This window comes from Mastigoproctus giganteus, chromosome 14, assembly GCF_048544385.1.
Source record: "Mastigoproctus giganteus isolate SK-2022 chromosome 14, ASM4854438v1, whole genome shotgun sequence".
Lineage (NCBI taxonomy): Eukaryota > Metazoa > Arthropoda > Arachnida > Uropygi > Thelyphonidae > Mastigoproctus > Mastigoproctus giganteus.
In genome coordinates, this window is record NC_143588.1 from 96,831,607 (window position 1) to 96,857,926 (window position 26,320).

General features: G+C 37.6%; 1 protein-coding gene across 1 annotated transcript in view; it reads left to right on the forward strand.

The window, feature by feature from the left end:
• Positions 1–502: 502 nt before the first annotated feature.
• LOC150075407 (locomotion-related protein Hikaru genki-like) overlaps positions 503–26,320 on the forward strand; it is a 31,077-nt gene continuing 5,259 nt past the window's right edge. The window contains exons 1-4 of the mRNA XM_090389286.1: positions 503–956; positions 22,349–22,555; positions 25,206–25,463; positions 25,582–25,741. Coding sequence (XP_090245412.1) covers positions 851–956; positions 22,349–22,555; positions 25,206–25,463; positions 25,582–25,741 — 731 coding nt within the window. The 5' untranslated portion in view covers positions 503–850. The remainder of the gene's footprint in view (positions 957–22,348; positions 22,556–25,205; positions 25,464–25,581; positions 25,742–26,320) is intronic.

The following is a 26,320-nucleotide window of genomic DNA, read 5'->3' on the forward strand; positions in this document are numbered from 1 at the left end:
CTCTGATTAATAATTAGAGATGCTCATTTAGCTTCGGGTAAACATTACGTAACAGATCCTTGGAAACTTTCCAGTGTCATTTCTGTTTTTGCCACTTCCAGTGGCAGTACAGATGTATTTTGTTCAATTACCAATGTCTTTACTTTTATAGTTAGTCGATAAATCTCTGAGAAACACGGATACATCTGAACTTAATGAGACGTTTGAAAATTTCGCTTTAAAAATCGGTTTTCTTTTATTCGGCGCTTAACTGCGATAAGCTAATAAAGAGCAGCAATTGTCTGCTATATTTCTCGCTAAAGTTCATTGTCTTTACTAACAGTGTGTCAAAAGATGATGAGACAATCCACTTGCTCTCCGATAAGATCTTAATTGCTGATATACCCCCACCAATACTCTTTCTCTCCTCTTTGCGTGCGTGTATTTCTTTCATCTTCGGCTGAGTGCACGTTTGGCCGCTAGCCAGAGTGTGAAGGCGAAGTTTTCATTAAGGCGTTGTCTCCCAGCTGTGTTGGGATCGATCAAAAACAGCGAACCACCAAACTAAATCACTTTCTTCACCCGAACTCTCTCTCTCTCTGTATGTGAGTGCGGCCACTGACAGGAAGTGTTGCTGGGGTAACGTGGATCGATTACGTCATCAACTATCCATCTCCGAAATGTCAGGGGCGCAGATCGGCTCAGAAAGAGTGAGCACCAGAGAGGAGTGTGGCTGCTGGTGCTTGGTGGATAGCAGGCACTAGCTAGCACGCTACACTTGAACGACGTGCCTTACTGCAGTGGTATCACAACTTCAGACGGCATCTGACGCATGGGACTAAGACATCCGTAGAGAGATAGTAACCCCCTCATGACGGTGCTTGCACGAGTGTCCTGGTTGTCACATTCTTGTGCGTGGGTGGTGATATGGATGACTTTCAGGCACCTGCTGTGTCGATGTACGGCATCGCTGAGCGGTGAGTATTTACTTCTGCTTGCTTGATTGGTGCTTAAAAGTTAATTTGATGTTTAGTCCAACAGGAGGCGCTGTGGACTTTGAACACAGCGTCGTTTTCCGTCGTATTTTAAATAGACCCGGATCACCTGAATGTTTACAACATTAAGATAGGTAACAAAAACGAAATGCAGAATTTTAATTAGCATACTACACGTCCTGTTTATTATTTCTGTTTTGTTTGTTTGTTTGTTTTCACACTTATTTGCTACATTTTGTACAATAAATTTGTGAATTTTTCAGGTAAGTAATTCTATTCGTAAGCATCTTCCACAAACAAAATCATGTTCCTCCCTAATTTTATGCCCTCGTGGTTAGAGCAGCGATTATAATCGCTGTCCTTCCCAGGAAGGATCTTGATTCTAATCCTGTCTCCACGGTAGGAACTTTTATCGAATTTATTTTAGGCGGTTACAAGTTGAATGGCTTTTCCTCCAGAAAACTCGAGTTTTTCATCCCGTAAAAACAGCCAAGCTGACCATAGAGTACACGCAAGTTACAGACAAGATGAAGTGACGCCTCCTAACTGTGGTTACCTTGTTGTAAAATCAAAACAACCAACCAATCATAGTTTTCTTTTGAAAAGAAAGTTTATTCATATACTACAAACTACAACTAAGAGTTCTAATAAATAATTTTAAAAATGTAAATCACATTCATCTACGTAATCAATGGAACGATACGTATCCTCTACCGTAACCGTTAGGTTTAGTAGGTTCTTGACTCCTTCGGAGTCAAATATATCGAAGGAAAGAAAGAATAAGGTCTACGGGATCATTAGTGATTTTCTAAAACCTCCGTTTGATCGGCGTTTCTATTTTTGATTTTTCAAACAAATTAACGGTATTACAATTAATTTGCTTATTAAATATTAATTTTAATCTTTTAGTATAATAATAGTATCAAGTGTAATTATCAATATGAAATAATTTATTTAAATCGTTAAAATAATAATTATTATTGTTTAAATAACATAAATTAATACAAGATTGTAAAATTCCTGACGGATATATGCCAAAACACGAATCTGGTTATGAAAAACGAAAGAAGAAAAAGAAAGAGCGTTGGGTAAAATGAAAAATTCAATGCTGAAATATATAAATGTTCAAAACCACTCCTGCAATAAGTCTACTCTTTCTCAATCTGAAGATTTCAGTGATGGCATTCATAGGCCTACCTCTAGACCTACCGACGAACGAACAAATAAAGGTCAAGTTGATACAGAATTAGAATCAGACCAAGTAGATTCCGTGGACAACTGATGTAATTGCAAATAAGGATGAATCAAAGCCTGTGAATTTCATAAGTTACTGTTTCACTGTCAGATTTCAGTACTGATCCAGCTAAATGGAAAATAAACGCTGATCTCATTCATCATGTTGCCCAAAATTTTGATCCTTTTATAAAAGAGCATACGGAAATCCAGGAAGTGGAAATGTTTCGTACCTGTCTTCAACTACATATGAAGAATTGATCAATTTATTAGAGTCAAAAATGTTAGACACATCGCATCTGAAATTAAAGAAGTCAAATATTACGGCATCAGCATAGATTCGACACCTGATATAAGTCACACAGATCAATTGTCGGTCATTATTCGTTATGTTTCAAAAGATGGCGAAGTACATGAGCGTTTCTTGATGTTTGTTCCCATTGAAAAGCATGATGCAAATATCTTTTTGATAGCATCTATTCTTGGTAGCATCTATTCTTGATAAACATGGAATAGATGTAGCAAATTACAGATCTCAGTCATATGACAACGCTGCTAATATGAGTGGGATGTATTCTGGAGTCCAAGCCAGATTCAAGAAAGTCAACAAACTACCAGTATGGGTTCCATGTGCTTCACAGTCTTAATTTAGCAAGGACCACATCCGCAGAAAGCTGTTTGGCTGCCGTTATTTTTTTCGGCATTTTACAGTCGCTCTACACATTCTTTGCAGCCTCACCACAAAGATGGTCTAAATTGAATATGATGGAGAATACAATCTCGATCAAAAATCTATCACGCACAAGGTGGTCTAAATTGAGTACGATGCAGAATACAATCTCGGTCAAAAATCTATCACGCACAAGGTGGTCATCACGTTACGATGCTGCGAGATCACTGGAAAAAAATTACAGTAAAATTCGTGCAGAACTCGTTGATATCTCAGAATGCGAAGAACAAAAACCGACGGTGGTTCATGAAGCAAAAGCTTTGATAAATAAACTGAACAGGTTAGAAATAGCATTAATGACTATCATTTGGGAAGATCTTAAAAATATAGAGTGAATAAAACAATTCAAGAACCTGGAATCGAGTTATGCACAATTGTGAAATTATATGATACTCTTCTGGATTATTTGATTTATGTTCGGGACGAAGACAAATTTGATGATTTTGAAAAAATGGCAAAAGAAATTCATTCCAAATTCTGATTACAGACAGTATGAAGACCGAAAGCGGAAAAGGAAGGAACCGTTTGTTGAAACACCAGAGGAATTGGTACCAGCAGAACTAAGTGCAAATGATACATTTCGAATTCAAGTTTTTTAAAGTATTGCAGACATACTAGTCACAGAAATGACAAAACGACGTGTTGCATACAGTACATTGCATGTTACCTTCAGTTTTCTTATAGATAAATCTATGTCAAAAGAAGAAATTCGATCCAAAGCCACAGCATTAGTCAAAACCTACTAGTCCGACTTAGAAATAGACTTCGTTGATGAATTCATAGTTTTCGGCACTATACAAGGACAAAACGTCTGTGGCAGAATTAATAAAGGCACAAATAAAAGATAAACTGATTACTAATTTTCCAAACATACACATAGCTTTAAGAATTTATCTATCTAAAATTGGATCGAATGCTGAAGGAGAGCATTCATTTTCGAAACTTAAGCAGATCAACAACTGTGTGCGCTCAACTATGAGCCAACGTCGCTAGCACTTCTATGTAGCGAGAAGGATATTATTTGTCATATGGACTTGGAGGACGTTATTAAAGATTTTGCTACAACGAAAAGCCGAAGCAAGAAACTTTTGTAATCTTAAGAAATGTTACAAGTAATCTAGATATTGATGATATTGTAGATTTTGTTTCTTTTTAATTTCAAGTATAAGGTTGAAGTTTTATAGTTGCATTATTTTTAAGTCTGAAAACCGTTTCTTCCCTATTTTTTAACTTTTTTTCCGTTCCTTCGTAGGTCCTAAAACTGTCGTAGGCCCTAGGCACAGTGCCTAATGGGAAACCCGGCCCTGGCACCTACAGATAGGTGCCAGGGCCGGGCACCTATCTGTAGGCGGGCTCCACATTTATTTTTCTATAATATATTTATTTATTATAATGTATTATGTCTCATGTGCATCTCGACTGAGCTGAGTGCTTTCCCTTGGTGTTACGATGTGGGAGGACATGAAGCAAAACTTTCACCAGAGAAGGCAGAGGAAGAAGAAGGAAACAGTCCGATAATCCAGAGCAAGTGGATCAAGTGATTCAGTCTCAGCTTCGAGGAGAAAGGAAGGCAAAGCGCGAACTTTTTTTTTTTTTTTTTCTGAGTACCCACGCTTGGAAGACCAAGGATGGAAAAGAGTCTTAATTCTCTCATTGGAAAGCCATAAACTACCTCATGGCTCTCCAATGGCACCACTGACCATAGGATTTAAAGGAAGAGAACAGAGACAGACCGCCCGACTCTACAATCAGTGATTATTTCTGATGTACCACCAAGCAAACTAATTCACTGTAATGAGTGGACAAAATTTGAAGCCTTCGTTTTAGCTATGGGCATGGCACACGGTCAATCATTCACAAAAGTTTGTCAATCCTTCTGCTAGCCAGTTTGTCTGCTAGTCTGTTTGTCAATCCTTCTGCTCAACTCAGAGAGAGACTCAGATCTCAGTCGGAATTGTAGAACATGCAAGATACCTTTGACGAGGGATATATTTAGGGGCGACAATTTTTAGGTAGGAAATATAAAATATTCTATATTTTTATTTGCAACAAAAAATAGTTAACTTTGTTTTCTTAATTTTTTTTTTCTTTTTCGCTCTATGCGTTAGTACTTTTCTGAGCAGATCTTCAAATCTCAAATTGGCCTTACCATGGAATACTGTTCCCACATTTGTGATAATAGGATAAACTTATTCAATTTCCCAATAGCACAAGACGTTCAGTTTTTGTCTTCAAGTATTTTTTACGCAGTACTAGATCACTATTAAATTCTAACAGCCTTTCCTGTTTGGGGTCACCACAAACTGAATTACTCCTTTTAAAAAATTCAATATGGGATATCTTGCTTCATGAAATATTCCATGCATGCATTTGTCTGTTTCCGTATACTCAATCCCTCAAGGTTGGCACAGTGGTTATAATCACTCTCCTTTCACACGGGGTGAAAAAGGCCAGAGTTCGAATCCCGTCAACGAAAAGAGGAATTTTTATGGGTTGTTTTTTTTTTTTTTTTTCACAACGTGGCTGATTAGTCGATCCCAAACGAAGGTTGCATGGTTTCTTCCCTCTCTGAAACTCGGGCTTTTCGTCCAGCAAACAAACCGAAGAACAGACACAATATACTGCCGCCTTAGTAGTTGCTTTAGCGCTTAACACACCACTACCACATGATCAAAACTTTGTCTAGTACTTCCAAATCCTTCTGCTCTTCCCCAGTTGTTTGATTTTCACTTTCTACATGTTATGAACAGTCTCTTAATAACAGTGAAATAAACCGCCAATACGGTCAACTGCTTGCGGAAAGTAAATCACATAAATTAATTTGTATAATTCCTCCGTGCGTTTCATGTTAATGTCATTAACGTATTTAATTAAATTTGGCAACGGTAGCACGAGGGCATTGTCCAAATTTCTACCACGAATTGTTAACAGTTGGGATTATCTCATTGATCGTCTCACTCATTTCATACTCAAATACTGCACATGCACTGCCCTGCCAAAATAACAGACTCTGCGAGAGGGCATCATAAACCTACGCGTGCCTGAATTACAGTTGAATTCTATGCAGCATGGATTCAACTATGCCTTTAGGCATAAATGTAATTTTAAGCCAGTTTGAACGACAAAATTCCTCTAGTTTTCCATGCCCGTATCTGAAGTACATTTCGATGGGGACTGATAAGAACCCTGGAATGAGGGGGGTAGGGAAGATGATACTCCCGCAACCACTAACGAACAGATCAGCGTCACTGATTGCATTTCAATTTTAAAGTGATCATATCCATAGGATAAAAATGAAGCACTGCAACGTGTGAGTGATTTTAATTTTTTTCTTAAACATGCGGCAATTTTTTCTTGTCCATTCAGACATATCAGTGGAGCCAAGCCACAAGAACATTCTCCACACTATTCCTTTTTTTTTTTTCGCTGTGTGCTTTGTGTGTGTGTGTGTTAAATAATAAGGCAACTAATGCTATGAGCCGTCAGTACGAGGGGAGTTCAAAAAAAAAAAAAGAAAAAAGATTTGTATTCGACCAGAAGTAACTTGTGATAAAAAGATGAAATTTTTTGTTTGATACCTTGAAATCTCTATAGCAACCACACTAATTTTGGTTTCGATCTGACAATTCATTTTATTTTTCTTTGCAGCGTTAAATGAAGTGTCACAATGGATAAAGTGGAATACAGATCGGTGATTCGGTTTCTCTTTCTGCAAAGGATACACCCAAAACTATCCAGGAAGAAATGGTCGTTGTTTATGGAGAAGACTGCCCAGGTTACAGTGTTGTTGCACATTGGTACAAACAATTCAAATATGGAAGAACCTCAGTGAATGATGAAGAAATCCCATGACGTCCAACAACTGTTGTAACGGAAGGGAACGTTGCAAAAATTGAGGCATTAATCCTGGAAGATCGCCGTATCAAAGTCAAGAAACTTGGATGATGTTCTGTGGAGAACATCATCCAATAACAGTTGCATATGAGTAAAGTATCTGCTAGATGGGTTCCCAAACTTCTTACCCCTTACCAGAAGAGGGAAAGGGCACAATGCACACATGAAATGTTGTCGAAGTGCCAGGAAAACTGAAACTGTTACGTACTGCTTATTTTCCACGACCTTGCACTCTGATTTCTTCCTCTTTCCTGCCCTAGTCCTTTCTTCGTGGAAAGCACCTTGTTGCCGATGGTGATCAAGTGATTTCTGCAGCCAACTCGTGGTTTGAAGGACAGTCAGAGGATTTCTACAAAACCGGCCTGCAGAAGTGTATTGAGAGATGACAAAAATATGTCACTTTGTCTGGAGAATACATTGAAAAATTTTAATACATGGTGTTTGTTTCAAGCTTCTATCACAACTACTTCTAGGTGAATACAAATCTTTTTTGAACCCCACTCGTATATATTGTCGGAAATGTGTGTGTATGAGCTTCCCGGAGACAAAACCATGAAACTCTCGCCTGAGACCAAATTCAGCCATGTCCACCTCCTGCCGCTTCTATGATAAGTCCATCTAATGCAGTTGCCTCCACAATTGCCGTCTGTACAAAAGAGTGTAGATCTGGATCACAGTACCTGTTTCTATTCAAATGCAATGCAATCGCATCGATTTAAATATAATTGGAGTCTTTGGTTTAATTTTTGGTTGGAAAGCATGGTGTGGGAACAGTCTCCATAACCCCTTTCACAGTGTTTGCGCATTGTTGGAGTATATACAAGGGACACTCAATAAGCTGAAATCAGCATGCTTGATATATATAAAAAACTATAGTTTTATCATACTCTCATAAATGTCTATCTTGTTCTGCAGATCCAACTCAAACAGTGAAGGAAGGAAAAAAGAATAGAAAAGGGATTTAAAATAGCCAACCCAAAGGGAAAACATGAATATCAAAATTTTGGGCATTGTGCCATCATAAAATTTTTGACAAAAATAAAGGAAAGAACCAAAAATCATTCACTAACACATGAAAACTGCATACAGTGATGCGAACCTCCAGGATACCAGATAAAATTTTGGTCTCAGCAGTTTGAATCGGGATTAGTATCCACAGAACATAGCCACTAATCTGGACGACCAACAAAAGTCACAACTCCAGAAACTTGTCAGTCAAAAAACTGAAGACCTGGTTATCCAAGAGAAGTGTATTAAAGTGTCGATGACTGCCAGAGAATGTAATATTTCTGAGGGGTCAGTACTGAACGTCTTCCGTAAACACTTGACCAAGTTCTCGCTGGGTGCCACGAATGTCCAGAAATAGTGAATGGCTCAAATTTGAGGAAAATTTCCACATGCATGATGCAGATTCGCAAGGGTTTTTTTTTCAAGAATTGTAACTGGTGATTAAACGTGAATTAATCGCTGGGATGCGAAAACAAAACAGGAGTCGATGCAAAGGAAACACCATTAGACTACTCATGTTTTTCTGAGTAGAGGGTTGAATCCTCCACTCAGAAGAACATGGCCAAATTTTTTTGGGATTACGGAAGGAATTCTTCTGACACACTTCTGCCCCTTCACCTTAGTAACCCTGGGCATAACACCCGTATGCCCAGGTTTGCTAACAGTCAGAGGAATGCCGCCTTTCTGCATCACCAGACAATACTAGGCAGTAGATGACTGCTATCAACAGGTGAAATACCACCGACTTGCTTATTGGAGGCTCTAAGACTAAGTGGTGTACCTCATGTTTAGTCTCCAGAGCAAAGCTCTGGCAATCTACCATACAGTATGATTGATGTCTTTTGAGGTAATGACAGGCATCATGGCGAGATCCAGTGTTCCTTATATTTCGAGGGAACAGCTCTAAAACAGTGTTCGTTGGTCGGCCTCCAGTTAGTTCACCAAACTGAACCTACCGTAACTCCTTGGAATACAGCCAGGTCAGCTAGTGTATAATCTCGCTGCTTCCACTCCGCAAGATGGCGACTGGAAGGAGTCTGAGCAGTGCGTTATATCAAGGAGCAGTTATATTCTTGCTATGTGTATGCCATATCCAAACTTTCATTGCTTCATACAACATGCCCCCTCTACTTTTACTTTATTACTCAATACATCATCAACAGGCTAATAGAACAAACTTATCTGCGAAGAGATCTAAACCACCACCCAAATGCTTCCTCGTTCAATTCACAGATATACTTGGTCTCAGTTCCAATCACAGTGATGTCCATTTCAACTTCAGTCTGCCAAGTCCCTTATTTTTTCTGACAGAATCCCAATTATCGGTTGATTCAAACACTGCTCATCTCATTTGCCCTAATTATTCCTTGTGCGGTTCCTTTCACTTCAAAGGTGGTACTGATCCATATGTTCGCTTTAATGTTCCTGTTAGAGATTTAGTAATTTGTATTCTCCTCTTTTCGATCTTCTTTGCTTCAAATCTCTCTACTCCATCCTATCAAATTTATCCGTTGCCTCTATCGATCTCCCAACTCCACTAACCATTTAGAACTCTTTGACTTTTATATTTTGAACTCGACTTTTTCCAGTACAACTTTCCTAACAGTGAGGTAATTTTCCTTGGAGATTTTAATGCTACCAACTCCAGCTGGCTTCCGTTTTCTAATCACACGAACCCAGCTAGTCGAGATGCTGAGGCTTTTGCAATTACTGATAGCCTCGCACAGATTATTCATTTACCTACCAGAATGCCAGACAGTTCTAATCACACAGCCAACACTCTTGATCTTTTTCTCGCAAACAACGCTTCCAAGTACATGGTTCAGCTGAGTGGTCCTCTAGGCACATCAAATCAAAACTTCGTGATGTTATTTTCTCTAAGGAAGACTTTTCCTTGTCGCCATTCTCAGCCACATGTTTGGCATTAAACGAATGCAAAATGGGATATTCTGCGAAATTTAAATTCTTCTTTTCCTTGGTTCGATTACTGTTTTAACACTTCTGATGTGAATGTTTGCTCAGATCGCATCAGTGAAATTATTCTTCTAGGAATGAAATACTTTATCCCACACTACACCTTTAAAATCTCGCCCTTTTCCCAATTTTCTTTTCCTTGGTTTGGTTTATTTTCTCCTCCTAGGTTTTCCAATAAATGTACTAAGGCTGTTCAAGATAAAAATGTTGTATATCGGAATTGACTAGCATTCAAATCTCTAAGCTCACTGTCTGCCTACAATAAAGCAGTTATTAATCAGAACAAATTAGATTTTACACAGGCTAAAAGTATAAAACTGGCTTCTTGTGCAGATGGTAGTCGAGCGTTCGGGGCCGCAACTTTTGTCCACTTATACCCAATCGCTGTTGAAATCTGATGGCTCTATTGCCAGCTAAAGATAAAGCTGAATTACCAGCATCCTAATTTCTTCTAACTCTTGTTTTGAGGATCTTGTAAAACCATCTCCTACCATTCCCAGTACACTCCACTTAATGCCTCCTATGGTCTTCCAACAAAAGGATGTTAGAATTTTGAACAATCTTAATGCCAAGAACGCTCCAGGTCCTTATGGTATTTCTCCGCTTGTTCTCGACACATGTGCTCCTGAACTAACCCTTGTTCTGTGTCGCCTTTTTATGCTTTCCTGTTCCACTGGTGTTTTTCCTTCTGCTTGAAAATATTCTCATATCTAGGCAGTTCCTAAAAGCATTACAAATCCCTCTCATCCAATTATCGTCCCATTGCACTTACTTCTACTCTTTACAAAGTAATATATAAATCCATTAACTGCCAACTCCTAAAATATCTTAAATCTTCCATCTGATCAAAGATCGCCAATATGGATTCCATCAATGCTGATCCACTAGTTATATTTAGGCTTATAATACTCAACTACGGATAAGTTAAATGGAACAGAAGCAGTTTCTCTTGACTTTTCTAAGGCTTTTGATCGTATTTGGCAGAAAGATCTTCTAAACAAGCTTCCATCTTACGAACTGCCGAATGTTTTTTTTTTTTTTTTTTTTGCAACTAGGTATCTAAGTTTCTCCGTGACTTCCCGCTACCAGTGATGTGATGCTCTATCTTCTAATTTACCACAGTTGCTGGTGTACCCCAAGGTTCAGTTCTTTCGTCCTCTCTTTTCCTCTTGTATATTAATGACCTTTCCAATGACTGAAAATCCTATCCAAAGGTGTGCTGATGATATCACATAGCATTCCACCTTTCAATTTGAGAATCCTCGCCCTGCACAAACAGCTTATCTTCTCGAACGTCCGCTACCAATTCCTTAAATGCTGATCTCCAGTTAATTCTTCGGTGGGCAAAAGATAACTTAGTTATTTCAATTGTTCTTTAAACTTAGTCCTGTCTTGTATCTCTCAAAAAAATGTGTCTACTGCCCATATGCTCTTCTTCGATGACACCCAAATTCCAGGACAAAATCATCATATAGCTCTATAGGGATTTCCCTGACTTCTAATCTCCCTTGGCATATGCACATCACAAATATTGCTTTCTCTACATCTAAAAAACTTGGTTCTCTCTTTCGCTCTCTGCATTACTTTTCTTCCAAACAACTGTTCAAAACTGTACAAATCTCAAATCTGCCCTACCATGGAACATTGTTCCCACATCTGGGGTGGTGCAACCAAAATCTCTCTCCGACTTCTAGACTATTCAAAAGCAGGTAGTCAGGTTAATTAATAACCCATCTCTTACAAAGTCTCTCCACCCTCTATCTCATAGACATTCCTGCATGCCTTCTCTATAGATACTTCCATGGACACCGTTCTTCTGAGTCTTATTCTGTAATTGCCCTCTCTCTTCCAAACCAGTCTGAGCATGTGCCGCAACCAGTCAGCCATTTACTGTCAAACTGGAAATTCATATAACCAACTTTTCTTCTTCCTTATTTATTCCTTTAACTTCTTTTTTTAGAACAACCTTCTTTGACATGCATTTCCTGAAAATTGCAATCTACAGAACTGCAAATCTAATGTCAACAAGTGTCTTATTCCACCTTCTCAACCTTCACCCCATGCACGGTACTAAATACTATATATTCTAATAATACCTTTTGTGTTTGAAGTCTTCATAATTAAAAAAAAAATCGTCACGCGACATGAAGCGATAGAAATCCATACATATTCATAAACATCACATAGGCTATCCATATACCACATCCCCTAGGTGAAGATTTGGATATTATGTTTGTTGTCGTGCGCTGATTGGAGGAATGAATGGGCAATATAACGGATGCATAGAAACGAAATTTTCTCGGTTCGCGCATAAAAGTCGTTGCTTTTTACTCTTAGTTTTGTTATCAGTCTACTAAATACATAAATGAATTATTAGTATATGCTAAGTATATTAATTACAGCAGAAACACTTAATACGGGTCATAAAACTGAATTGTTATTAACATCCAAGGAGAAATAAGTAAAAGGCATTACGAAACTGACAATATACTACGACTGTTTAATAATATTAAATCACAAAGCCTGAAATATGCGTTGCATTTCACGCGCTGTTATTACAAAGTATTACAAAATTTGTAGTGAATATTACGTTGGGATTTATGTGCAGTGAAGTGAAAACAATTACTTTCACTTATTCTTATCTAATCAATTAATAACATCACTCAACATGATTTTTATCTCCAGGAAATCAATGGTTGTCTCTGGTCAAGTTTTATGTATAGAATTTAAAATCAATCATAAAAATTTCCTATCACGTCTCAGTTTTAAGATATGGATAGATAACTGGATTCTGTACAAAGATATCATTACTGTTTGAAATACGATTTTTAAACTTATTAACTTTTGGTTGGTTTTGTTTATTGGGCTAAAAGTTATGCAAAGTACATCATTACTGTTCTTGCAATACAGTATATTTTGATTTTGATGCGCTTTTCCAGACAAGTCAGTATTTTTATTAATTTTATTACACCATTCAACTGTTCAATATATAGTGTATGATGAACTACGCTACAAGAATTCACCTTCTGTTCAAATTTACTCATTTCTTTTCCTTTTTTTAGGTTAATGCATTGTTAAAATGGAGAAGACAAAGCACAGAACTAGCATCAATTATCCAGACAACTTCTGCTATGTTTGTGGACACTTAACCCCAAAAACTCAGAGGAAAAAAATATACAATGTCACAAAAGTTGCATATTCATTGTACTTCGGCTGCAAGATCGGTGATCAAGAAAAAAATTGGGCTCCACATATCTGTTGTATTGCTTGTACAGCGAACTTAAGGCTGTGGTTATATGGCAAGCTGAGAGCATTACCTTTTTCTGTCCCTGTGGTGTGGCGCGAGCCCAAGAATAATTTCTACGACTGCTATTTCTGCATGACAAAAATAAAAGGCATTTTCCAAAAAGAGCAAGCGCTGCATCAAATATCCAAATATCCTATTAGTAATTAGGCCAGTGCCATACGGTAAAGAACTGCCAGTACCTGTGCCACCAAAATCTTGGGGTATTGTAAGTAGTGATGAAAGTACAGAAGAAATCGTTTTACCATATGTCGCCGAACCACACGTTTTGGACTACGAGCCAGAAAAAGAAAAGGCCCCCCCATTACACTGAACAAGAAAAATTAAGCGACTTGATCAGAGACTTGGGCTTACCCAAAAGGAAGGCTGAATTACTCGGATTCAGACTACAACAGTGGAACTTGATCGCCAAAGGTACAAACATTACAATATACCGTAAGCGAAATGAAGAGTTTTCAAGATATTTTGCAATGGCCGTCCGTCGTTGGTCTCATGCACGAATTGAACATTGATCACAATACCTCTGAATGGCGTTTGTTCATTGATGCGTCAAAGCTAAATTTAAAAGCAGTATTGCTTCATAATGGAAATATTTTGCCATCAATTCCTCTTGTTCATGCTGTTGGCCTGAAAGAAACATGATAGTATGCCCCAGATTATTGCTGCTATACGTTACAATGACACTATGGTTGGAATATTTCTGGTGATCTCAAAGTGACTGGACTGCTTGTTGGGTTGCAAAGTGGTTTCACTAAATACCGTTGTTTCCTGTGTTTGTAGGATAGTCGTGCAACAGCCAAACACTACGTCGTACAATACTGGGACAAGAGAGATGAATATATTCCGGGCAAAAGCAATGTAAAGTATGTTCCATTGGTTGATCCACGAAAGGTTTTTCTTTCCCCCTTTACACATCAAGTTTGAACTGATTAAGAATTTCACTAAGGCACTGGATAAAGAAAGCAGAGGATTCTCATATTTACTGAAAATGTTTCCAAATTTATCTCATGCAAAGCTGAAGGAAGGAATTTTCATAGGTCCTCAAATAAGAAAGCTCCTAAAAGATGAAGCATTTCAAAGAAACCTGAATGATGTTGAACTAGCTGCATGGAGATCTTTCAAGGCTGTGGTACACGGATTCCTCGGAAAGAGAAAAGAAGAGAACTATGAGCAACTGATGACAAACTTGCTGAAATGTTACAAGATTATGGGGTGCCGAATGTCATTGAAAATGCATTTCCTTCATTCTCATCTCGATTTCTTTCCTGAAAACTTAGCAGATATCAGTGATGAAGGAGAGCGCTTCCACCAGGACGTATCTGCAATGGAAAAATGATACTAATGTCGCTGGGACTCTGCCATGATGGGAGATTACTGTTGGTTCCTTAAACGGGAAAGCAATCTGGAGTATAAAAGGAAATCATTGAGTGGAAAACATGTCTAAGTAACATATTGTATGTAATAATTACAACCATATATGCTGATATTGTATAAAAACAAGGAATAATTTTTAAAAATGCGTATATCTTTTGATGTAGACGTGACAGAAGTAAAAGATTGATATTTTCATAATCAGAAATTATGAAATTTTGTTCAGAATAACCAACTTTCGTTCCAGAGGTATGACGAAAAAAAAATTGTCGGGTAGTGTAATTAACTGTTAAAAAAAATTGTCATATTAGGACTAACTGAGAACAACCTCATCCACCCATGTGTCGAAAAATATCAAGTGTTTTCTCGTCAATTTGCCTGTCTTGTCTGGACCAAAAATCCTAGTTTCCGAAGGGGATAAAAAATGTAATTCTCGATTGAGGTCAATTAACTTACCCATGGAGTGAACAAAGGCCGTAAAAGCGCCTCGCGTCATTGACGGGATTCGAACCCGAGCCTTGCTAACTGAGTATGGGGGAAAGGACGGTTATTATAATCACTTGCCACCAGCGAGGATGGTAGTTAAGTGGTAACAAGATAACAAGATAACCATTAATCAGAGAAAACACAAAAATCCATTAATTCAGTTATTCAATTTATTCATTCAGAATGGATAGCACACTATTAGTAAATATTCTTATGTTGTTTTGTTTTATTTATTTTTCGGGAAGTCACAGTTTTTACAATGACCTAAGCTCAAATAAAATAAATTAATTAAGTGAAATCGATATTTTCCGATAAGTTATTTTAAAATAAAAACCCTTTATAGGAAACTAATAAAAATAACTACTTAAAACTTCCCCTCGGTAATGATTCTCTTAATGCAGAGCATTAAGAGAATCAGAAGATGTAGCTACTTATCTCTGTTGGAGCGTGGCCATTAGAACAAATGTACTTCTATCTCACCAGCTCCCCTCCCCCCCACAGCCATCCTCCCGGCCCTTTCGGATCGAAAAATCTACTTAACGAATTGAAGTTCTTTTTGTCGCTCATTTCGATGGAATCGACACGAACGCAATCTTTAAACAGAACAATGTGTTTTATTAGATTTGTACCTAATGACCCTCCGAATGGCGCCATTTCCATCACAATTTAACTGTGCTGAATAACCCATTCGCTTTAAAACATCTCATTTAGAATCTAAATAAACGATTGGAAAAGAAAAAAAGAACAAGCTGATAAATCGAGAGATCTCTTTAATTTCATCTAGATGCTCTTTAATGTAATTACACTTAAAGGACAGAATTCATGGGATTCCTGATTCCTGGGCAACGCGACGCTGTCACCCCTCTCGCTAGTAAACGAACCCACCGCTTGGCAGGTATATAGATACACTGCATTCACATAGACGGTAATTCGACGTCAGTATGGATAAAAGTCGTGAGTTAACCGACTTTAAAGAGGGATGATAGTGGGTGCCCGACGCATGGGTCACTCATCGCGGAGGTGGTAGATAAGTTGCACTATCCCCGTTCGACAGTATCAAGAGTGTATCGGGAATACACCATCTCCGGAATATCATCCCACCGTGGACAGCGCTGTGGGCGGAAAAAGGTGGTGTTTGAACGTGGCCGTCGATGTCTGTCTCGCATTGTTCCAGCCAACTGGAGAGAGAGACAGTGGCACAAATCACCGCCAACTTCAACGAGGGAGGTGTCAGAAACGTCTGGGGCGTGTTCAACTGGCACACGTTGAGACCTCCGGTAGGTCTAGACGCATCTCTGAAAGGTCCACGTTAAGTGTCCATCCTTGCAGATCCTCTGCATCCCTTCATGGCCATCCTGCACCCACAGGGCATGGACTCATCCAGCAGGACAATGTGACTCCCCAGAGAGTCGTGGAGACTAGAACATGGTTAGAAGAGCCTTCCGCAGATTTTACGACCATGGAATGGCCTCCCCGTTCACTGTACATGAACCCTGTGGAGCATCTTTATCCGTTGGAACTTTGGATCCTCCACCCAGGAATGCGACGGAATAGTGGATAGCGGTGCAGCAAGCATGGATGGAAATACCTGTGGAACGCTTTCGTGAACTAGTGGACTCAATGCCTCGCAGTGTGACTGCCCTTATCCGGGCGAAAGGTAGGCCTACCCGTTACTAAGCATGTATTCCCATGATTTCTGTCCACTCAGTGTATACCACAACCAGAGTGCTATATGCTCCAATACCAGTCAGTGTATATTATATCTGTAGAAGCATCTATTCAATGGCCAGTTTGCATAGTTGCAAATTTAATGAAATCTGTAAAGTTTGGGTAGGAAGGGTAAAAAAAAAAAAAATCTTTATTCAATTTAAAATACACTGATTTACTGCTTAACAAAGTACTAGAGTGGAACAAAATAATGGAAACACCCATGATAAGAGTTACAGTTGTGCATTAATATGGTGTTGGGTCACCTTTTGCTTGCTCTCTCTCTCTCTCTCTCGTTTGGATAACAATTTATTTCTGTAAAGAAAGAAACCAATGAAGTCCTTGACTGACTCACTCGATAAAGCTATGAAAAATGTTCATATTAAAAAATACACATGTACAGTGACTACCAAAAGAAAAAAAAAACTCCTTTACTATGAAAACTGCTTCTATTTATGTATAATAAATATATAGAAAATAATCACGAGAGAGAGAAAGATTGCGAAAATAAATAATAAAAAGACAAATACAGATGCTACAATTGTCCTTTGCCATAACAAAATTTATTTACAGTTTATGCGATATTTGAACTCCATTTCGCTTAAGTCTAATTATCTGTTTAAGCTAAAAGTTACTGAAGGATTTCTTTTTTCTCTTTGCTGTTATTTCTGCGTTTTGTTGTGAAGTTATACACTGGTGCTCAAGAATTAAAGAACAAAAATACAAACATAAATAAATCAAAAACCTTTCATTAGATTATGACAAAAATAAGTGAGGCATTTTCTGAAACAAAGACGAGACAAATGTCGATTTGAAATTATAAAGTTATTCAAATTAGCTAATAACCAAAAAAAAAAAAATAGCGCGTTGATAACCCATGTTGAAATGTACCATAGTAAGTAGGATTTCACAAATACGGTCACCACAGTCACCAAAAAAATCCAACTTCGAGACTATTTTACAGGTCAAGTCTAGCGGTTGTGTGATTGAACTGACAGTCCTTTGTTTTACGATCGCTATAGTCTGTTATCTTGCAAAGGTTGGCACAACCTTCTACAAAGGAACAATAAAATACATTGGAGCCTTGTAACTTTAACACATGGAAAATCTGTATTGTCATTGACAATGAATCTAGGCCACAGTATTTTCCACGATGTTTTCAAGATAGAATTCAGTTCCCTTCATCCCTCCAGAAGAAAGCGTGTCGAGAATCCGATTGTGGATTGTTTCACAACTCATCAGTGAGGAGCAACACGACTCACTGTTCCAGGATCGAATCGACATGCCATCGCCATTAATTCGAACGGTCCCTTTTGTGCGTAGGAGCCAAAAGAGCACAGGCAACTGATCGTTGTCCGTAAAGACCCCTCTCATAAGGCTTCTGTAATTGATACGGCTGGATACAAGCTCTGGTAAATTTTTCTGCCTTTAACTTACAACGCTGCAAGTCACATTCAGTCAGCTGTTCACTTCTCCTTATTGCTCTCCACTTCAAAGAATTCATCCGAACAGTGAAAGCGTTTGGGTGATGTTTTAAGATGGAGGTAGCCATCGTAATGAGGGTGTCTTTTGGGATATTTTCACAATGATGGCAAGTGACAAAACGCGAAATACTTTTACGCTGGTTCCGAAAGGCTGTTTTTATCTGATTTCTCAATTTGCATGCTGTAAGATTTATGGATAGGGATTGTCACAGATAGTTTTGTTTTCTAAATGACGAGTATTTGATTTTATTTTACTTAAAAATTGCATTTGCGTATTTGTGTTTATTCCTAAATGTGCTAGCAACCCTCGTGGATCTTTGGGGCTATTCACACATTTAGCGAAAATAGCTGATGCACTCGCATCTCCCGTGGATGTTTGAAGACTTGTCTAATGCATCCGGCATCTATTGGCAGCATAGATTCTTATTGCCGATATAATCCATGCTGCGAAAGTCACACAATAAGGAATAATTAATTCATGAGCGCTAACCCAACAGAATTACAAAAGATCTACGGGAGTTTGTAATGAGATCTTCTAGTATCCAGGTTAGCTGCTGTTACCACGTTTTAAATAAGATTAATATTAAATTTTCCTATGGCAACGGCCTTTTGTAGCGTACTGTACAAGAGATAAATAGAGTTATAAGAGAGAGAGAAACTTAAATGGATGCATAAACAGTAGAAAAGTCATAGTTAGACAGAAAGATAAACTATTGTGTTGTGTTTCAACTTTGCTGTGTGCATCACGTAAATGATAATGCAAAGAAAGAACAATATTACAGAGCATTGTACCCTCAGACTTATGGTGACACCTGTGAAAGATAATTACGGAGAAAAACAAGGATCGTTTTCCTGTCAGAATGGATTCGGAGATTTAGCAAAGATCCGGATTACTTTTCTGTGTTTGTAGCAGCAAATGAAAAACAACTCTGCCACTACATCCCAGTTCAATTTTGGTAAAAGCGCAAAGTTGGCCAGCTGGCACATAGACAAAAATCGTAGTCATCATCAACAAAGCAATATAAATTCCATTCCAAACAGACAACCGAATCGCTAATGGGATTCGCAGACACTGAGCTGCTCCTACCCGCGCAATAATAACCTTATTGATTAATGTCCGGAGGCAAACTATGTTGCGAGTGGAAAAAAGAAACCCAAACGTGACTTCGTTTTTTGGAATTGCGAACGTTCACCCTCTGCTGCAATCCAATGAAGGAGACAATTGGAATGTGGAGAGACACAAAGCTCTAACTGCTTTCGGAAATAACACGAAACAAGCAGAAACAAAAGCAAATGAGTAAATGCACCTTCTAATCTGGCTAATTAGCGGAATAAATTAATGAAACAGCGTTGTCTTAGATTTCGCTGAGTTGCAACTGTGTTGTTAACAAAATAACATTAATCATGGGAGAAGAGCCCTCCAGCGTGTCCATAACACTTTAACGTGGTTACCTTCTATTTCCGTGCTCCCAGGCATTGTCTCCTCACGACACCGCGACTCTCCTTATGTTTCTTAAGAGGTGACATGTCTCTCGACATTTCTGTCTTATTTCATTGTAGTTAATGGCATAACTCTGACTTTTCAAGGATATTTCTCATGCTTGTGCTCTCTCTCTCTCTCTCTCTCTCTCTCTCTCTCTCTCTCTCTCTCTCTCTCTCTCTCTCTCTTCTTCTTCTTCTTCTTCTTCTTCTTCTTCTTCTTCCCCCCGGATCGTGCTCATTATCAAAAATAATTAAGGAATAAAATAAACATTGTTATTCACACACACAGTTCTCCCTGTTTATCTCTCCCTTCTAGCACTCCATAAAAGCTATTCAAACTATCTCGCACCGTCTCTCTCTCCTCTCTCTCAATTTCTCTTTCACAATCTCTCTCTTTCATAATCTCTCAAAATTATCAAGGAATAATTTTGATATCATATACTTGGATCTTAGAAAGGCTTTTGATACTGTTGCACATGGAAGACTGCTGCACAAATTGGAGCAGTGTGACATTGGAGGCAAATTGCTGCTATGGATAAAGGGATGGTTGAAGGGGAGAAAACAGAGAGTGGTAATCAATGGCCACTGCGCTTCGTGGAGTAATGTTATTAGTGGAGTTCCCCAGAGTTCGGTGTTGGGTCCATTATTGTTTTCTGTATTTATAAATGATATTGATGATGGTATATCAAGCTTAATGTCTAAGTTTGTAGACGATACGAAGGTTGGCAGGGTTGTTAATGACAGTAATGACAGTAATGACAGTATGCTGCTACAACAGGATCTAGAAAAGTTGAGCAGATGGGCTGAGAGGTAGGAACTGAAGTTTAACATTGACAAATGTAAAGTACTACATATGGGAAACAGCAACCCCAGAGCAACGTATCAACTCTGTGGTACTACACTGACAGTGGTAGAGAATGAAAAGGACCTGGGGGTAATTGTGCAGGCAGATATGAAGTTCTCTGAGCAGTGCAGACGGGCTGCAAGAGTAGCTCATGGTGTCTTGTCAATGATAAGCAGGAATTTTTCTAGCAGGGATAAGGAGGTGATTATTCCCTTGTATAAGGCAATGGTCAAGCCACACCTTGAGTACTGTATACAGGTCTTGAGGCCTCATTTCAAGAAGGATGTAGAGCTGCTGGAACGAGTGCAGAGAAGGGCAACAAGATTATTGAATGGAACAAAGGATTGCTTTTACGAAGAAAGGCTTCAGTTATGCAATTATGCAAATTACAGTGCCTGGTAACTAGGCACATGCGAGGTGATTTGATTGAAGTGTACAAGGCCTTGAATGGTTTGAGCAAGCAAGCTCAATGCTGATGGGATTCTTCCTCTTACCCAGATTAATCGTCTAAGGGGACATAAATTCAAATTGAGGAAAGACAGTTGTAGGATAGATGTGCAAAAATTTGCCTTTAGCCAGCGGGTAGTCGATTTCTGGAACTAACTTTGATCTGTCATTGTGGAATAGATGGATGAAATGGGAAGTTTTTTGTTTGTTTTTTTTGGCTGATGCTGTATAAGCTTGCTTTCTTGCATCATAGATTTCGGGGAGAGCATTAAAGCTAATGCTCTCCCCCTCTCTCACAATCTTTCTCTTCCTCTCTCACAATCTCTCTCTTTCACTTTCACAATCTCTCTCTCTCTCTCTCTCTCTCTCTCTCTCTCTCTCTCTCTCTCTCTCTCTCTGTCCGTTCATTCTCATTGTCTCTCTCTATCATTTCCTTTCTCAATCTCTCCGTCATTCATTCCCCTCTCTCGTCTTTTTGATTCTCTTTCTCATTCTCTCTCTTTTTCTAATTTCTCTCTCTGTTTCTCTCTCTCATGCTCTGTTTTTCTCTCTCATTGTGTGTCTCATTCCCTTTCTCTTATTCTCTCTCTCTCTCTCTCTCTCTCTCTCTCTCTCTCTCTCTCTCTCTCTCGTCTTTTTATTTTCCCTGTTTCTCTCTCTCTCTCTCTTTCTTATTCTCTTTCATTCTTTCTCGATTTCTGTCTCATTTTCTTTTTCTCTCATTCTCCTGCCCTCGTGGGTAGTACAGTTGATATAATCACTGCCCTACCCACAACGGGTGGTAAAGACCCGAGCTCGAATCCCGTCGATGACGTCAGGATTTTTATGGGCCTTGTTCACAATGTGGCTGAGTTAGTTATTCTCAGATGAGGGTAGCATGGTTTTTTTCTCCCAGAAACTCCGATTTTTCGTCCAGCAACACAAAACTGACCACAGAACACATGCAATTTACAAACAGTATATACGGCGCAATATGGCCTTAGTCGCTGATGCGCCTAAAACCCTACTACTATACAAACACAATTTTCATTCTCTCTCTTTCTCTTTCTTATTCTGTCTCTCATTCTTTCTCAATCTCTCTGTCTCATTTTCTTTCTCTCTTTCTTATTTTCTCGCTCAATCTCGCTGTCTAATTCTCTCTCTCTCTGTCTCATCTTTTTCTTTCTCATTATCTTTTTCTTTCACATTATCTTTCTCTTTCACATTATCTTTCTCTTCCTAATTTTCTTTCTCAATCTCTGTCTCATTTCCTTTCTCATTATCTCCTTCTCTCATTCTTATTCTCTTTCTCTCTCACTCTCTTTTTCTCATTATCTTTATATTCCTCTCTCATTCTTATTCTCTCTCTCTCTCATTATCAATGACCTTGGGCTCCCTTCTAAGCACTAAATTCATAATTTCTATTTGCAGCCCGAGACACCATCAGCCGTAAAGGATGTTCCCCTCCGGAGGTGATAGTAAACGGTACTGCTCTGCCGGGTGCTGGAGGCACTGATTTCGCTAGTGTCCAGGAGGTGCAATTTCTCGGAGTGATTGGTCCTCTGGAACAGAAGCGTGTGTGCAAAATAAAATGTCTGAATGGAGTATGGGTTGGACCCCTCTGCACTTTGGACGAAGGTGAGTAACAGTTCTCGCGCCTCTTATTGCCTAAGGTAATGATAACTGACTTCACAAAGGCAATTCTAAGAATCTCATTCCACGGCTGCCAATACCCAGCCAAGTTAATTGTATAATTAATTACACGTGCAGGATAATTTTTATTCCCGATATAGTTACAAAGCTATAGTACAGAAACGAACTGGTAGACAAAGCTTTGCATTTAAATGGCACGTGACCATGTAATATAATTCTTCAAAGTTTTTCTCTATAAACAAACAAGCCGACTCGTTTCTGAATTCAGTACTGAGTTTAAAATACTTCAGGATGTTTAGCGTATTTATTTACGTAAGTAATCATATTTGCAAATAAAGGAATTTTATTATTTATTATAAATTTCTTCTTCAGATGTCATCAATAAGGAATTATGTTTGAAAAATATTAGAGAGAGGAAAATACAAAGAGAAAGCGAAAAAAAAAGAAGAAAAAGTGGAAAGAGAAACAGAAAAAAAAGGGAGAGAAAGGCAAAAAGAGACAGAACAAAAAAATCGAGGGGAAGAGACAGAACAGAATGAGAGAAACAGAAAAGGAGGGAAGAAACCCAGTTAGAGAAAAGAAACAAAGACAGAGAGAGAAACAGAAAGAAAGAAAGACAAAATAAGAAAGAGAGAGAAGAAAAAGCAATGGGGAGAAGAGACAGAACGAGAGAGAAAAAGAGAAAGACGAAAAGAGAAAGGGCGGGCGAAAGAGGAAAAAGAGAGAAAAAGGAAAACGAGTAAGAAAAAGGCAGAAAGAAAGTAAAAGAAAGTCTTATGTCGAATAATGTCAACAAATATCTTCTGTCTACTCTAATTTAGTGACGGGCATAAGCAAATCATTTCCATAACCGAATGCTTGGTAATCGAGCGATAATTATTCAATAACATCGAATATTTTCGAATGAATCATTTGAATGTTACGCGTATAATCAAAATAATCGATTAGTTAGTTACTTTAACTATTTCTTCGTAAGGTCAAGTTGGAGTAGCATAACGAGGGTCGCTAAATCTGGTGCGTGCCCTGATGGAATAAAATGCACACTACAGGTTTCTATTTATAATCAAGATTTATGAACGGTAATATCGCCTAAAAACAATTGCTGTTAAGCATTATTTGTAATCTCCCTAATTTAAAAAGAGTTGGGGGAAAAATACAACTGCCAGCACTGTATACTCGATAAGATCCCCACTACAATGGTGGAAATATCACCTTCTCCCTATACGATTACGCGTGAGGTTTCTTAGTTTTGGAAATTACGAGAAAAACTGCACAACTTTTGCCTACCTGCGGTTATATAATTAAAGTAAATTGAGAATAATTATTCTCATCATGCTATAAATAAGCGTACGAAACTTTGTTTCCCAAAATGAGACGGACTATTTCTTGTGAATACAAGAATCAGAGAGCAGATATATATGAAAACAAGTATAATAAAAAGTAAGCAATTTAATAAAAATATATGCAGTAATGATAAATCATTATGTAAATAATTTAAATAATAAAAGTACCTATTATTAGTTCATTTATAATATATTTTATACATCATATAAATACAATTTATAAAACAGAAATTCATAAACAAAAAAGTATTCGTTGTCTACGAATATAACACGACATTTTATGGTTTGCTGAAATTTTCGTCTGGTTAATTTACACATTTATTATCATTATTTTTTTTAACAAACCTATAAAGAATAATATTAAAGTGACTTGCCTTTATATATTTTCTTTCCTACTTTAATCTACCGTAATTAATCTACTGCCACTGTCATATTTCATGAACTATATATCACCAACATAAGCGATCATACTTTCCTTCTCCTGTAAAAAATTATGGCGGACGACGATTACAGACCACCTACCGGAAATATAATTTATCATTTCCTTTCCTGTATATTATTTAAATTATTAATATTTCTATATAAATAAAAAACGTAGAAATTATTATAATTATAATAATAATTGTTATTTTTATTTTCACCTGTGAGAGAAATTTTATTTATTTATTTTATTATTATTATTATTTATTTATTTATTTTTATTTATTTTTTTTTGCCATGGAATTTAGCAAATGATGATTGCCAAATTATACTGAATATTTCAAATGGTACTTCAAACTGAATGTGATAATGGAATGTTAGTAACTAATAATATTAATTATTTTAAAAAATAATATGAATATAAACTCAAGAATAAAAATATATGAAGTCTGCATTATAAGTATTAATATAACGAAAAATAGTACGCCCTTAATTTGCAATATTATTTTATTTAAAAAGTATTACCTTTTAATGAGTTCATATTCCAAAAATTGATTTCTTGATCATTCATTTATTTATTTAAGAAACTATTTTATCTTCACTTACGTGATGGTACTAGTTTAAAATGTCAAATAATTACCAAACGATTAACAACTTTGATGAAGGATATCAACAAACGAATCTACTTATTCTACGCAGGTGCACTTCTTAAAAACTTAAACCTGAGTTTATCGCTTACATCAGTTATTTTTACCCCATAACGCGCTACGCTTTCAAACTGAAACTTAACTTTGATCAATATGCAAATGTAAATTCTTCACATTCTTCTCTCTAATGTCGATCGATATGTAATTATGATGTCTGTGTTTCAGATAGTGGAAGGTTTCAACCCATGCTCCGCCACTGTATTCTGAAGCCCCCAGACCCCGAAGTAATAATATCATACGAAGGCAAATTTCTATCCTTTGATTCCGACATGTCTCTTCCTCATGGCAGCGTGCTGGAACTTCGTTGTGTAGAAGTAGGGATGTATAAATTTATTGGAAACTTTACCATTAAGTGTAGAAATGGACAATGGAGTGCAGCCATGCCTCAGTGCGTTCCCACAACGCTGCAACGAAACTTTTCAAGTAAGTAAAGCAACTGCTATTTTGTTAGAAATCAAGTCCTTTTGATTTAGCTCCTTTTTAAGTTTCTAAATTATGAATTGGTATTCGTGTATTAAGAGACTGTTTTTGGTATATTCAGGTGACGCTCCGCCCACAATAGTGTACAATGTTGTATCAGGAGATGCTGGAGTTACAACAGCGGGAGAAGTGGTTATTCTTCCAGGAAGCATTGTCCATTTTGATTGCCTATATCAACGACAATATGGGAATCCTGAGTGGACTTGGCCACCCACTCAGAGGTAAGATTAATTTGCCTCTACTGTACTTCCATTTTCATGTAATCTTAATGCCCATAATGAAACTGTAAATCTCACTGTTTTCATCAAGATCACAGAAACAAGCAAGGTGAAACCGATGCACTAAATTTCCAAGACATTTGTTTTAAAGCCACCATTTCGTAACATTCTATTAAAAAAAAATGGATATTCCGATATACGAGGTCTGACAATAAAGTTGCTAAAATAGGTTTTTGTGTAGTTAAGAGATTTCAAGAAGAAAGAGAAAACGTTAAAGAGAATGGGTGATCTGGAATCTTCAAGGACTGATTCAGGTTTTCAAAAAGTGATGCAGATGGAGAGAATTGATCTCTATCAATTCTGATCTTCCATAAATTCCTCCATCAGTTCGGAAGTTATCAGAATTACTGATAACCTCTAAAAAAACTATTAGACTAATTTTTACCAAATTTAACCGTAACGAAAGTCTAGTGAAGATGATACTGAAAAATATCAGCGGCTAGCAAAAACTGAGAAGAAAATTTATTCAGATTTTAGACAGGATTTGGAAAGAATTCGACCTCTTGAAAAAAAAATATATTT